The sequence below is a fragment of the Doryrhamphus excisus genome, chromosome 22 (genome assembly GCF_030265055.1).
Source record: "Doryrhamphus excisus isolate RoL2022-K1 chromosome 22, RoL_Dexc_1.0, whole genome shotgun sequence".
Lineage (NCBI taxonomy): Eukaryota > Metazoa > Chordata > Actinopteri > Syngnathiformes > Syngnathidae > Doryrhamphus > Doryrhamphus excisus.
In genome coordinates, this window is record NC_080487.1 from 11,988,136 (window position 1) to 12,003,745 (window position 15,610).

Below are 15,610 nucleotides of genomic sequence, written 5' to 3' on the forward strand. Positions count from 1 at the left end.
AAAGGTCTTAGACCGCCCTGGATTCATGGTTCCATTTAACACAGTAAGTCTTCCATGTCCTGAAGTAGTAAAACAGCCCCAGACCATCACACTACCACCACCATATTTTACTATTGGTATAATGTTCTTTTTCCAGACCGCTAAAGGTCATAGACCGCCCTGGATTCATGGTTCCATTTAACACAGTAAGTCTTCCATGTCCTGAAGTAGTAAAACAGCCCCAGACCATCACACTACCACCACCATATTTTACTGTTGGTATAATGTTCTTTTCCAGACTGCTAAAGGTCTTAGACCGCCCTGGATTCATGGTTCCATTTAACACAGTAAGTCTTCCATGCCCTAAAGCAGTAAAACAGCCCAGACCATCACACTACTACCGCCATATTTTACTGTTGGTATAATGTTCTTTTCCAGACCACTGAAGGTCTTAGACCGCCCTGGATTCATGGTTCCATTTAACACAGTAAGTCTTCCATGCCCTAAAGCAGTAAAACAGCCCAGACCATCACACTACCACCACCATATTTTACTGTTGGTATAATGTTCTTTTCCAGATTGCTAAAGGTCTTAGACCGCCCTGGATTCATGGTTCCATTTATCACAGCAAGTCAGACCATCACACTACCACCACCATATTTTACTGTTGGTATAATGTTCTTTTTCCAGACCGCTAAAGGTCTTAGACCGCCCTGGATTAATGGTTCCATTTAACACAGTAAGTCTTCCATGCCCTGAAGCAGTAAAACAGCCCCAGACCATCACACTACCACCACCATATTTTACTGTTGGTATAATGTTCTTTTTTCAGACTGCTAAAGGTCTTAGGCCGCCCTGGATTCATGGTTCCATTTATCACAGCAAGTCTTCCATGCCCTAAAGCAGTAAAACAGCCCCATACCATCACACTACCACCACCATATTTTACTGTTGGTATAATGTTCTTTTTCCAGACCGCTAAAGGTCTTAGACGGCCCTGGATTCATGGTTCCATTTAACACAGTAAGTCTTCCATGTCCTAAAGCAGTAAAACAGCCCAAACCATCACACTACCACCACCATATTTTACTGTTGGTATAATGTTCTTTTTCCAGACCGCGTAGTATTTCTCTAAAAGGTCTTGGGTATCATCAAGATGTTTTCTGGAAAAATTGAGACGAGTCTGAATGTTCTTTGTGTTCTGCAGTAGTTTTCGTTCTAGACCGCCTTGGATTTTTTTACACCAGTTTTTGGAAATGTGACTTCAACCTCGAGTGTGAAAATTAAAATGCTTGAAAATCAATGTCATTGACATTGCGATTAGCATTAGCAATGTCATTAGCATTGATGTTAGCATTAACACAATATAAGACGTCCTGGTTTGTCCACACCTAAGGCAGGTTATTTGGGATTAGCGTAGCAACAACAGAGGCACTTTTGTCCGCAATGAAAGCCAACGGAGCATTCAATATACTTTTAAACTGTTTTTTTGTTGTTGTTTTTTTACTACGAATCCAACACAATGCTATATGGAAAATACATTTTAAAAAAAGCTAAAGCCGGGAGGCTTTATGATTAATGTTGCATTTACTGTACGAGGAAAGGGAATTAAAGCCAGAAGGCAAAGATGCATTTTAGAGGATGGCAGCTGTTGGAAAACACGAAAAAAAATCCCGGTCAAGGATGCTGCTTCTTCCATCCCAATGATCGTCTTATTCCTGCCCGAGCCCGAAAATTCACATTGAATAGATTTGTTGTGCAACTTGACTGACCCCAGCCCGTCATAACGATAAAAACAATACAATCGCAAAGTCAAGTGTGGCCATGTATAAACTATATATATATATTTAGAAATACAAGCCAGAGAAAAGAGCTTAGGCGGAGAAGCTGAAAAATTAATATCTTCCCATCCACAGCCAATGTGCTGTGACATGAGACACGGACAACAGAAGAAGAAGAAAAAGAAAAAAAAAACGCAGCCTGCTTGATTTTTAAATCCCTTTTTTCAGGGACTTAATGGATTTTCAAGTACGCTTTCAAGTTTTTGGGAGTATATTTGGAAAAGCGTTTAAGGTCAAGTGGAGCAACAGCGAAGCAAAAACGACGTTGTTTGACAAAATGTTGGGACATAAAAAAAAGTTTGGTCCTAAAAACTAAAATAAATTATTATACTAAAATAATTAAAAATACAGTTGAAAATGTACACACAGTTTAAACGATTAATCTACGATTAAACGTTTTTTTAATCTTGGTTTTAAATTGTAGTCCAACACTTGTATGCTAAGCTAAGCTAGCGAGCTTCATATTTACCCCAAAGAGATCCTGGTAACATTTTGTGACATTTACTTTTTTATTTTCAAGTCATTGTGGTCTTAATTCTCTAATTTTTGAGCCAACATTCATTTTACCATAAACTAATGCTTTATTAACTTTATGTTAATATTCCAATATATTCCAAACACTATCTTTGTATTTATTTGTGTATTTATTCACCAGATGGAAGAATCTGCATCTATTCCAGCTGAATTTCCTTTGATTTGTACAAAAAAAGGTCAGTTTTAATTTATTCCACACAAGGCCCGCCTCCGGGCACGCCCACTCCGCTGTGATTGGTCACATAACCAAAGTGCTTCCTAACTATGAACCATATAAGGAAGTCGGGCCTTCTGTGAAAAAAAGGCTCAAACTACAGTATAGCATGCTAACTGTTCAGCGTGTGAGAACATAGATGGTGTGTTCAAGGACTGTCAAACAGTGGGACAAATTGCCGCTGGCCCTAAAAATGAACAAATGGGGGAGGGGCACAATATATTTACCTTGAGTGGGATTTTTTTTTTAATGACTTATTAAAGGCTGCACGGCAAAGGAGTGGTTAGCGCGCAGGCCTCGCAGCTCGGAGACCCCAGTTCAATTCCACCCTCACCCAATTCTGTGTGAAATTTGCATGTTCTCCCCGTGCATGCGTGGGTTTTCTCCGGGTATTCCGGTTTCCTCCCACATTCCAAAAACATGCTAGGTTAATTAGCGACTCCAAATTGTCCATAGGTATGAATGTGAGTGTGAATGGTTGTTTGTCTATATGTGCCCTGTGATTGGCTGGCCACCAGTCCAGGGTGTACCCATGCCTCTCGCCTGAAGAAGACAGCTGGGATAGGCTCCAGCAACCCTTGCAACCCTTCTGAGGATAAGCGGTAGAAAATGAATAAATGTATTGCAATATTTGATTTGATTAATAATAGGCTATAGTCAACCACAAGACAGCGATCAATGAATACATTTTTAATTAATTTAATAATTTTTTAATTAATTTTTGAAACTTAATGACTGTATTATGGACTGAGTGGTTAGCGCGCAGGCCACACAGCTAAGAGACCCGAGTTCGATTCCACCCTCGGCCATCTCTGTGTGGAGTTTGCATGTTCTCCAGGTACTCCGGTTTCCTCCCACAAGAAGACAGCTGGGATAGGCTCCAGCAACCACTGCAACACCTTGTGAAGTGGTAGAAAATGAATGAATGTATTGCAATATTTGATTAGACTAATAATAGGCTATAGTAAACCACAAGACAGCGATCAATTAATTAATTTATGAATTTTTGAAACTTAATGACTGTATTATGGACTGAGTGGTTAGCGCGCAGGCCACACAGCTAGGAGACCCGAGTTCGATTCCACCCTCGGCCATCTCATGTTCTCAGGTAAAAAAGTTTTTTGTACTGCTACACCAAAGAGTAGCCTAGCTAAGAGATAAAGAACTCAAGTCTCCGTCGTCATTAAAGGAGAACATGAAAGATGAATCAAGCGTGAATACATGAAAAAACACTCCAGCCTTGTCCTCATTAACCTTAACGCCACATTCTTCACCTTCATCCTTGAGGAGCCGACAGCATCATCAAAGCTACAGGATCCAGCTGTGGGGTGGGTGTGGGTGTGGGAGTGGGACTTAAGGATGAAGACAAACATGATGAAAGCGCACATTAAGGCCAATATTTGGGGGCTGCTGGAGCGTACTACAGGGTTGAAGGTAAGCAGGTGTGGAGGTGGGGCTTCAGGTGCCAGACAGGAGAGCATCGTGTTGACTTCTCAAAGGCTTAATCCAGTCAAAGAACATCTGCCATAACCACTGGAGCCCAAGGCAAATTCACCCCCGGTTTGAGGACACAGTAAAGACCTGTCCTTAAAGTACTGTACATAGACATGAATATGTCTTTTCTGTGCGTTCTAAAGATATAAAAACAGATAAAAATAGACTGCACGTAACTTATAAAGTCAGCTATTAAAACACCTCTAACAAGACTTTATACTTTTATATACACGTAGTAGCATGTAGCTACAATGTTATTTATTTGGAAGACCAAGAACAGGCATTTATAGTATGCCTTGGTTAGCGTCATTCTGTTGCAGAAGGTGAATCTCTAATCAAAATGTACTTTAACCAAATCAATATGTCCCAAAAAAATAATGTAATAATTCATTTTCTACCACTTATCCTCACAAGGGTCGCTGGCATGCTGGAGCCTATCCCAGCTGACTTCAGGCGAGAGCTGTGTGACCTGCGCGCTAACCACTCGGTCCATAATACAGTCATTAAGTTTCAAAAATTAATAAATTAATTCATTGATCGCTGTCTTGTGGTTTACTATAGTCTATTATTAGTCTAATCAAATATTGCAATACATTCATTCATTCATTTTCTACCGCTTATCCTCACAAGGGTTGCGGGGGTTGCGGGAGCCTATCCTAGCTGTCTTGGATCAAGAGGCGGGGTACACCCTGGACTGGTGGCCAGCCAATCACAGGGCACATAAAGACAAACAACCATTCACACTCACACCATAACATGTAATACCATATTTATTTAGTGCTCAGTGGTCCTGAGACAACAGGTCATCTATTAGGGGTAAGGTATTTATTTATACAGGGCAATTTTGATATTAACCTGCATTATTAAAAAAATATTTCATTATTCAATTATCATAATTTTATGTTTGGTCGGTATTACTGTATTTTAAATAATGTATTGCATTAATTTACCATTAATAATGTTACTTTGTTTTAAAATAATAGAATAAAATAAATAGAAAAAATTATGTCGAGAATACAGTTAAAAATATGAATTATAGAATTAAAAAAACAACAATACTATTTTGTAAATATTGACAATTTTTTTGTAAATATTGATACATGTGATTTTATGTTTGGTCGGTATTACTGTATTTTAAATAATGTATTGCATTCATATACCATTAATAATGTTACTTTGTTTTAAAATAATAGAATAAAAAAATATGTAGAGAATATAGTTTAAAAATATGAATTATATAATAAAAAAAACAAGAATACTATTTTGTAAATATTGAAAATGACACACACAAAAATGACATGCAGTGAATTTTTATAAAAATACAGGGCAATTTTGATATTAACCTGCATTATTAAAAAATTATTTCATTATTCAAATTATCATAATTACATGTGATTTTATGTTTGGTCGGTATTACTGTATTTTAAATAATGTATTGCATTCATTTACCATTAATAATGTTACTTAGTTTTAAAATAATAGAATAAAATAAACAAAAAAAATTATGTAGAGAATATAGTTTAAAAATATGAATTATATAATAAAAAAAACAAGAATACTATTTTGTAAATATAGAAAACAACACACAGAAAAATGCAGCGCTCTCTGTTATTTTGGCATGCAGTGGATTTTTATAAAAATACAGTAAATATTTAAAGATACTGGACTAATTCCGTGTCAGATCATCGCCCCTCTTATTTGTGGTTTAATAATAATTATCATAGTAATATAATAATTTATAGAAACTGGTAAGCTCGTTTCGCAAACTCGAGCCCGGAGTGTGCGTATGGCGAACAGTAGAGTATTATGTCACGTATACGCCTGCCTTTACTGCAAAGGCTCTTTTTGTGCTTGTTTTTTTTCTTATGGAAATAAAAAAATAAAAAGCTTTCCTCTATGCTGACAGTGCCTGACTCCCCCCGCCCCCTTTCAGCCCGCCCGTGTAATCATCCGAGCTATTTTCGGCATGCATTTTTGTACACAATTTGCATTGTTGCCGTGTTCCTGCTGTCAACGCCCTTCTGCTGCTATAAAAAAAAAAAAAAAAAGTAGTGCGAACACAGTATGACAATTAGATTTTCTATCTACTTTAATGAATTATTATATTAAATGCGTGAAAAGTGAGCACGATTGTATTTTACTAGGGAGTTTTTGTGCAGAAAATAGTATTTCTATCTAAGAATAGTCAGCAAAAATGAGAATATACAGTCAGCAAATTGATGCTTCCACCCCCCCACCGGCAGCAAAAGCACATTTGATCCAAACTGATAACAGAATTGGGTCATGATATGAGAAATCTTCATGCGCATATGAGACACATACACTACCTCCGCCAGCAGCCGTTCCGCTGCCAATTACTTTTATTGGGAGTTAATGAAATTATTTACGCTCATTATGAATGGGCAAGTCCTCTAGGGCTGTACACTACACCGACCGATCATTCCATTTCATACTGGATGCTAAAAATAAAAAGGCTAATTAGATCACCTTCACTTCCTGTCAATAAGCGCATCAATTAGAAGTGTGCTTGGCGGCACCGATAATGAATAAGGTCCACTATCAGATGCATGTCAATCAAAAAGATGTGTAGTTTAAAAGGGGATTTGTTATGTTTTTTCCACTTTTCTGACCTGTAAATGGTAATGGTTTTATTTCATTTGAACATGCATCAGATTGCAATTGAATGCATCACATAATCAGTTCACAGTTCCACGTGTCCAAAAGGAGTAGGAAGAAGCAAAGCTTATTAAATCCTACCCCTCCATCTGGTACTTTTACAATCATTAACTGTTACATTTGTTCACTTCCTGCTTTCTTGGTTTAGTTGCGTTTACTTTACTTTAGTTAACTAAACTAATAGTTGAGTTTAGTTTAGTCTAAACTAAAGTAAACTAATAGTTGAGTTTAGTCTAAACTAAAGTAAACTAAACTAAGAAAGCAGGAAGTGAACAAATGTAACAAATGTAACTTTAGTTTAGTTTACTTTAGTTTAGACTAAACTAAACTAATAGTTGAGTTAGTTTAGTCTAAACTAAAGTAAACTAAACTAAGAAAGCAGGAAGTGAACAAATGTAACAGTTACTGATTGTAATGTAAATCTAAAATGTAATTTAATTTAATTTGATTTAATTTGATTCAATTTAATTTAATTTGATTCAATTTGATTCAATTTGATTTAATTTAATTTAATTTAATTTAATTTAATTTAATTTAATTTAATTTAATTTAATTTAATTTAATTTAATTTAATTTAATTTAATTTAATTTAATTTAATTTAATTTTTAATTGAATCATTCATTTTCTACCGCTTTTTCGTCACGAGGGTCACGGGGGGTGCTGGAGCCTATCCCAGCTGTCTTCAGGCGAGAGGCGGGGTACACCCTGGACTGGTGGCCAGCCAATCACAGGGCACATATAGACAAACAACCATTCACACTCACATTCATACCTATGGACAATTTGGAGTCGCTAATTAACCTAGCATGTTTTTGGAATGTTTTTGGAGGAAACCGGAGTACCCGGAGAAAACCCACGCATGCACAGGGAGAACATGCAAACTCCACACAGAAATAGCCGAGGGTGGAATTGAACTCGGGTCTCCTAGCTGTCTCTTAACCACTCATGTGCCGTGCAGCCCAGGGGGGGGGAAGTGGGAAAATACAGCATAGTAGTCTATCTGTGCATGGGAGAACAGTAGATGGTGCGTTCAAGGACATAATTGCATTAAACATTTCTAAATGATAGTTACTGTATATTATTATTATTTTGTGGTAAAAGAAGTTGATCACAAGCGCATCGCATTACAGCTTTACAGATACCATGTCTGCTCTGTTACAGTAATGACACAGTATTTGATTTAAAAATGTCAACAACCCAATCCATGTGATAAAGAAAAACATGACACGTGAACTTGAGGGTTTGTCGGACTTTATTGATGCCGAGTGGAGGCGAGACAGTAGCCGGAAGAAGAAGAAGAAGAAGAAGAAGAAGAAGGCCGGCGGCTAAACGTGATCCTGAGCCCATGTTGTGTTATGTTGCTGACACACACGTGGCTAAAAACACACAAATGAGCGACTGTAAATCCGGTGTGCATAGTGTTTTTGGCTAAACGTAAATAAATACTGTAGATTGAGTATAGAATAATTGGATATAATTTAGATATGAATGCCCTTAGTCAGCATATTACTTAAGGCTATACACAAATATCATAGAAATCATGTTGTATATACATTTATTGCTGACACCACATTTCAAGAACCACCTTTATTACAGTATATTGAATCTTCTCAAAGGCCAATACTATATAATAGAGACCAAAATTAACTCCTTCCTGATCCTATCCATCATGGTCACTCCCAAAGAGAACCTCAGCATCCTCATTTCTGCTACCGCCGGCTAACATGTAATTTCCCTCTGATGTACTCATTCCTGATCCTATCCATCATGGTCACTCCCAATAAGAACCTCAGCATCCTCATCTCTGCTACCTCCGGCTAACATGTAATGTCCCAATTATGTACTCATTCCTGATCCTATCCATCCTGGTCACTCCCAATGAGAACCTCAGCATCCTCATCTCTGCTACCTCTGGCTAACATGTAATGTCCCAATGATGTACTAATTCCTGATCCTATCCATCCTGGTCACTCCCAATGAGAACCTCAGCATCCTCATCTCTGCTACCGCCGGCTAACATGTAATTTCCCTCTGATGTACTCATTCCTGATCCTATCCATCATGGTCACTCCCAATGAGAACCTCAGCATCCTCATCTCTGCTACCTCCGGCTAACATGTAATGTCCCTCTGATGTACTCGTTCCTGATCCTATCCATCCTGGTCACTCCCAATGAGAACCTCAGCATCCTCATCTCTGCTACCAATGGCTAACATGTAATGTCCCTCTGATGTACTCGTTCCTGATCCTATCCATCCTGGTCACTCCCAATGAGAACTTCAGCATCCTCATCTCTGCTACCTCTGGCTAACATGTACTATCCCTCTGATGTTCTCCTTCCTGATCCTATCCATCATGGTCACTCCCAATGAGAACCTCAGCATCCTCATCTCTGCTACCTCCGGCTAACATGTAATGTCCCTCTGATGTACTCCTTCCTGATCCTATCTATCCTGGTCACTCCCAATGAGAACCTCAGCATCCTCATCTCTGATAAGTTTACTTCAGAGTAGTCAGAGTGCAGCTTGTGTAGGGTAGATTTCCACAGAAGTGGGTAACAAGTCAAAGATGCTAACATTAAATATTAAACACTACGAGATGTGCTCTCATGTGTTGCCAGTGTCACGGTATATGTAGTAATTCATGTTTCCGTCAATGAAAACCACATCTCCCCCCATGCCGGTAGCACTCATGCAGCAGTGAGACAAGGAGCACTCACTTGACATATTTTAGGAGTACAGTAAATCTATGATCATATTCAAGTTTCATGTCAATAGTAATGTCCCTTGAGAAGATAAACGGTTGCGGAAATGTGAGAGGTGTAAACTCACTTTGGTGAGATACGGTAAATTAACGGTGATCGACTTAATCAGGAACAAGCGCGGTGGAATTTGACAATTTGACAATTGCCTGTTCGCTTTAGGATTGATTTTAAGATTTTATTGTTTGATTTTATTTTATTCGTCTCGGACCTCAGTGACAGCGCTGGAGAGTAAATTTGCATGAGGTCCGAGACGAATAAAATAAAATCAAACAATAAAATCTTAAAATCAAGGGCCAGCTCCAACTTGTGGTGCCCAAGACGAGACTTAAAACCAGGGGAGACCGAGCCTTTTCTGTGGTGGGTGCCAAACTATGGAACTCTTTGCCCCTCCCAAGTAAAAAAGGCTACAAACATCAAAAGCTTCTTGTTTTTAATATTTTAATATCTATTTTATTATTTTATTTCTTAAATGATCTTTTATTTTTGGATTAAGTTCAATTTGTACCTTTGTTTTTTTTATTTATTGTATTTTATTTGTACTTTTTATTTTACTAGTCTGTGCAGCACTTTGGAAACTCTGTTTATAAAATGTGCTATATAAATAAAGTGGATTGGAATTAAAAAAAAAAGAAGTTGTCTGTCATTCATACAGTGCATTTGACGGATGCAATGTGAGAGAGCGAGAGAGAGGAACGTTTGACAGCCGACGTCTCCTTTGTGACACCGTGTTAGGGATTATGTTTTTGCTGTGCTGCACTTTCATGGAGGAAAAGAAGCACATTCTCATAAACAGACATTATACGATGATATAAATAACCGGCTGATAAGGCAGATTGGAAGTGTGGCTTTTATGAACAAGTGTAAAGGGAACACATGTGAACGTGAAGAGAGAGCGGCGTGCCATAACATAGCGTAGAAACCTCTTGTTTTTGTGTAAGGTATCAGAAGGTACTCAGTAGTTTTGTACATGTACAGTACAGTATGTAATATGTAGTTATTATGTGAATGATCGAACAACAATGGCCGTCCATAGCTTTTAAAACCCAGTTCTCGTTATCGCCGTTCTCGTTATCTCGTTAAACGCACTTGTTTCAGTTCCGTATGCTTCAAAAAGCCTGATCGAGCTTTTTTTTTTTTTTTTTTTCTCGGTGAGGTAGCCAAACTTCTTTCACATTTTTCCACATTTTCCTCAAAGTGGTGCTACATTTCCCCCACAGTGAGTGACTTATAAGTATCTCGAAAGAAAGCCCCCCCCCTTGCTGCTGCTGCTGCGTTAGGATTCGGGCATTTAAAAAAATGTCAAGCAAAGTCAAAAAAACATTTGTAGATTCCTCTAACGAGTATCATTATTATTATTATTATTATTATTATTATTATTATGAATATAAATAGCTAATAAAAAGCGGTCATATTTCAAGGACAATGTTCACAGGAACCAAGCCTCGCTTCTTCCCGCAGCTCAAACGCAGGAAGCCGTCAGTGTCCTCGTTTTTTCCAACACAGATCTGTAGAAGGATAATGGCCGAATGGTTGGGAGCATGGGATGAGAGATTGGGCAAGGAATGGGAGCATGGGAAAATTGTGGGAATATGGTGGTAGCATGGGCGAACATTAGGGAAATCGATGTAAAAATGGATAAGAGATGGTAGAACAAGGAGAGAATGGGGCGGGAAGAGGCATAACGTGAGATTCCAAACAGTCCTTGTATAAATTTCGGTAATTTTCCGCATTAATTTGCATATATTTTTTATGCATTCTGTGTGTGTATGTGAGCAGTTTATGTGTGTTCACCTGGGCTTCTTTCACCGTCATCTGGCCTTTGTCTCGGTTGCCGTGGAAACTTGACGTGACCTTCCACACGCGTTCACCAGGGCGCACCCGTTGGACAAAGTTGGCAGGGAAATATCCCACTTTGTTTCGGCTTTTCCCCTGGAAAAACACCACAAACACAAATTAGTCCAAAAAGATAAAAATAAACAAAGGGCTGCACAGTGCATGAGTGGTTGGCAGGCAGGCCATACAGCGAGGGGACACGGGTTCGATTCCCAGTTCAAGCATATGTGTGTTGAATTTGCACGTTCTTCCTGTGTGTGTGTGTGTGTGTGTGTGGTTTCCTCCGGGTACTCCGGTTTCCTCCCACATTCCAAAAACATGCTAGGTTACATCATCACTTTTGATACGTCATCAACGACAAAATTAAAAAGGTACAGAATCGGAGGCTTAGTTTTGAAATGGGTCAAAAGCTACCTAGCTAACAAGAAGCAATATAAGAAAATGGGAGAATACACATCTGCAAGTTTAAATGTTACATGCGGAGTACCCCAGGGGTCAATACTGGGACCAGAACTGTTCAACTTGTACATTAATGATATCTGTAAAATAACGACAAGTTAGTCTAATTCGCGGATGATCTTCTGTTTTTTGTTCTGGAGAAAGCACATAAGAGTTAATTTAAGTTTTAAAAAGTTTCATATGAAATGGTTAGATTAAAAAATGGTGTGATTAAAAATAGATTAACCTTGAACCGAAGTAAAACTAAAATAATGCTATTTGTTAATAGCAGAAAGGACACAAATTGAGGGTATGGACATTGAAAGGGTGAACGACAATAAATTTGTAAAAATATACATAACATAAGGTAATAATAATAATAATAATAATAAATGTTATTTATATTGCACAGTGTTACAAAGAAAGCATAAAACCTACAGTGAAGCGATAAAACAACAAGAAATGCTTCAATATTGAATAAAGCAAAATTCGTCTTTAACCAAAAATCACCAAAAATCGATTAGCATTAGCTAAGATCGCTAATGCTAACAGGACGCTACTAGCAGTTAGCATAGCTTTGCATCCCGACTGTGACTGCAAGTAACGTATTAAGATGCAACAGTGAAACCTTTTTTATTGTCCTTAACAAACTTATTATATTATTATAGCGTAATTATTTGATTAATTAGTACATATTTTTTATTAGATTATCCTTGAACCGAAGTAAAACTAAAATAATGTTATTTGTTAATAACAGAAAGGACACAAATTGAAGGTATGGACATTGAAAGGGTAAACGACAATAAATTTGTAAAGTTAGTGAGAAATGCTTCAATATTGAATAAGGCAAAATTTGTCTTTTTTAATCAAAAATCACAAAAAAATTACTTGCTAAATATCCTGCAGTGAGGACAATCCATAATTATTTCTGAAATCACAATTATTAAAATTTGCTGATTTAGTACATTTTCAAATTTTTTGGTTTTTCATAACATTTATGGTCACAGTATTGACCCCTGGAGTACGCCGCGCGATATATTTAAATTTACTGTTATGTATGCTTTTGTCTCCATCTGATTAATGATGCAAGTGTAATTATCTAAAAAAATTATTATATTATATTAAATATTATTATTTAAAAAAAAACACAATCCTGGTCACTCCCAATGAGAACTTCAGCATCCTCATCTCTGCTACCTCCGGCTAACATGTAATGTCCCAATGATGTACTCCTTCCTGATCCTATCCATCCTGGTCACTCCCAATGAGAACTTCAGCATCCTCATCTCTGCTACCTCTGGCTAACATGTAATGTCCCAATGATGTACTCGTTCCTGATCCTATCCATCCTGGTCACTCCCAATGAGAACTTCAGCATCCTCATCTCTGCTACCTCCGGCTAACATGTAATGTCCCTCTGATGTACTCCTTCCTGATCCTATCAATCCTGGTCACTCCCAATGAGAACTTCAGCATCCTCATCTCTGCTACCTCTGGCTAACATGTAATGTCCCAATGATGTACTCGTTCCTGATCCTATCCATCCTGGTCACTCCCAATGAGAACTTCAGCATCCTCATCTCTGCTACCTCTGGCTAACAGATATACCGTGTCACGGTATATGTAGTAATTCATGTTTCCGTCAATGAAAACCACATCTCCCCCCATGCCGGTAGCACTCATGCAGCAGTGAGACAAGGAGCACTCACTTGACGTATTTTAGGAGTACAGTAACAGTAACTCTCAGGAATTGAACAAACTTCCTTCACTGCACTGTTATGTATGCTTTTGTCTCCATCTGATTAATGATGCAAGTGTAATTATCTATTAAAAAAAAAAAAACAGCGCTTCAACAGAACGAGAACAAAAGCACTGTGAAGCATCCTTCAGAGAGCAAAGCCAACAAAGCAAAGGCATGTTCAACACTGCGGAAACATTAATTAGCTCATTTATTACAAATGGGAACTATGGTAACTTGTCCCGATCTCCCTGACAGACATCTTATGAAACACTCCACGCCATCCACGCTAACTAGCACTGCGCTGACACCCACATCCATTGACCTTCAAGAGCAACGACCGGCAACTCCATGACTGGTCTTCGATGACTGGAGGAGGCTTAACTGATTGCATAAGTGGAACAATAGCAATTTGTTCACAAAAAGGTAAATGAGAAGGAATAAGAACAATGAACTCACCTTCCACCAGTCCTCATTCGAGTCGTCTGTGACTTTGACTCGATCCCCGGGCCTGGTGGACAGATTAAGAGAAGACATGTATGAAAAGTTGCATTGAAAAACACCACAGAACATCAGTTAATTCACATATTTTGAGTGTAGATGTATTTTCCGGGATTTACAAGCATACCTAAAGGCAGCAAATTACGCAGATAAGTATGTTTGTGTCAAGATATAGTTATTAAAGCACGGCAGACTCTGTTGGGGACGCCATTTTGGCTCCGTCTGCAATCATTACAGAGAGATCTGGCTTGACATTATACTAAAATATGTACTAATTAATGAAATAATTACGTTATAATAATATAATAAGTTTGTTAAGGACAATAAAAAAGCTTTCACTGTTGCATCTTAATACGTTAATTGCAGTCACAGTCGGGACGCAAAGTTACGCTAACTGCTAGTAGCGTCCTGTTAGCATTAGCAATCTTAGCTAATGCTAGTTATGTATGTTATGTATATTTTTACAAATGTATTGTCGTTCACCCTTTCAATGTCCGCACCCTCAATTTGTGTCCTTTCTGTTATTAACAAATAGCATGATTTTAGTTTTAATCTATTTTTTAATCTATTTTTAATCACACCATCTTTTTAATCTAGCCATTTCATATAGATCATATTTTTTTATTAATGTTAGAACTTGCCTTCCAAGAGGACGTAATGTCTGTTTTGGTCAAGTAGTAAAAAATAAATTACCCGCAAAAAATGCAGTATGACTTATGTATGTTTTTTTTATACTCCGGAGCGACTTATGTATGTTTTTTTCAACCTAATTATGCATTTTTGGACTTGTGCGACTTGTACTCCGGAGCGACTTATGTATGTTTTTTTTCTACCTAATTATGCATTTTCGGCTTTGTGCGACTTATACTCCGGAGCGACTTATGTATTTTTTTTTTCTACCTAATTATGCATTTTCGGCCTTGTGCGACTTATACTCCGGAGCGACTTATGTATGGTTTTTTTTCTACCTAATTATGCATTTTTAGGCTTGTGCGACTTATACTCCGGAGCGACTTACTATGTATGTTTTTTTTCTACCTAATTATGCACTTTTGGCCTTGTGCGACTTATACTCCAGAGCGACTTATGTATGTTTTTTTTCTACCTAATTATGCCTTTTCGGCCTTGTGCGACTTATACTCCGAAGCGACTTATGTATGTTTTTTTCTACCTAATTATGCATTTTCGGCCTTGTGCGACTTATACTCCGAAGCGACTTATGTATGTTTTTTTCTACCTAATTATGCATTTTCGGCCTTGTGCGACTTATACTCCGGAGCGACTTGTGTATGTTTTTTTCTACCTAATTATGCATTTTCGGCTTTGTGCGACTTATACTCCGGAGCGACTTATGTATGTTTTTTTTCTACCTAATTATGCACTTTTGGCCTTGTGCGACTTACATATATTTTTTTCTACCTAATTATGCATTTTCGGCCTTGTGCGACTTGTACTCCGGAGCGACTTATGTATGTTTTTTTTCTACCTAATTATGCATTTTTGGCCTTGTGCGACTTATACCCCGGAGCGACTTATATATTTTTTTTTCTACCTAATTATGCATTTTCGGCCTTGTGCGACTTATACTCCGGAGCAA

General features: G+C 37.8%; 1 protein-coding gene across 6 annotated transcripts in view; it reads right to left on the reverse strand.

Moving 5' to 3' along the window:
* Window positions 1–7,714: 7,714 nt before the first annotated feature.
* The window catches only part of LOC131109471 (SH3 and cysteine-rich domain-containing protein 2-like), a 31,838-nt gene continuing 23,942 nt past the window's right edge, over window positions 7,715–15,610 (reverse strand). For 5 of the 6 annotated variants that reach the window (XM_058061522.1, XM_058061523.1, XM_058061524.1 and 2 more), the window contains 3 exons: window positions 13,972–14,023; window positions 11,295–11,432; window positions 7,715–11,008 (listed from right to left, as the gene is read on the reverse strand). In XM_058061522.1, coding sequence (XP_057917505.1) covers window positions 10,910–11,008; window positions 11,295–11,432; window positions 13,972–14,023 — 289 coding nt within the window. In that variant the 3' untranslated portion in view covers window positions 7,715–10,909. The remainder of the gene's footprint in view (window positions 11,009–11,294; window positions 11,433–13,971; window positions 14,024–15,610) is intronic. The other variant, XM_058061526.1, reaches the window with a different exon arrangement.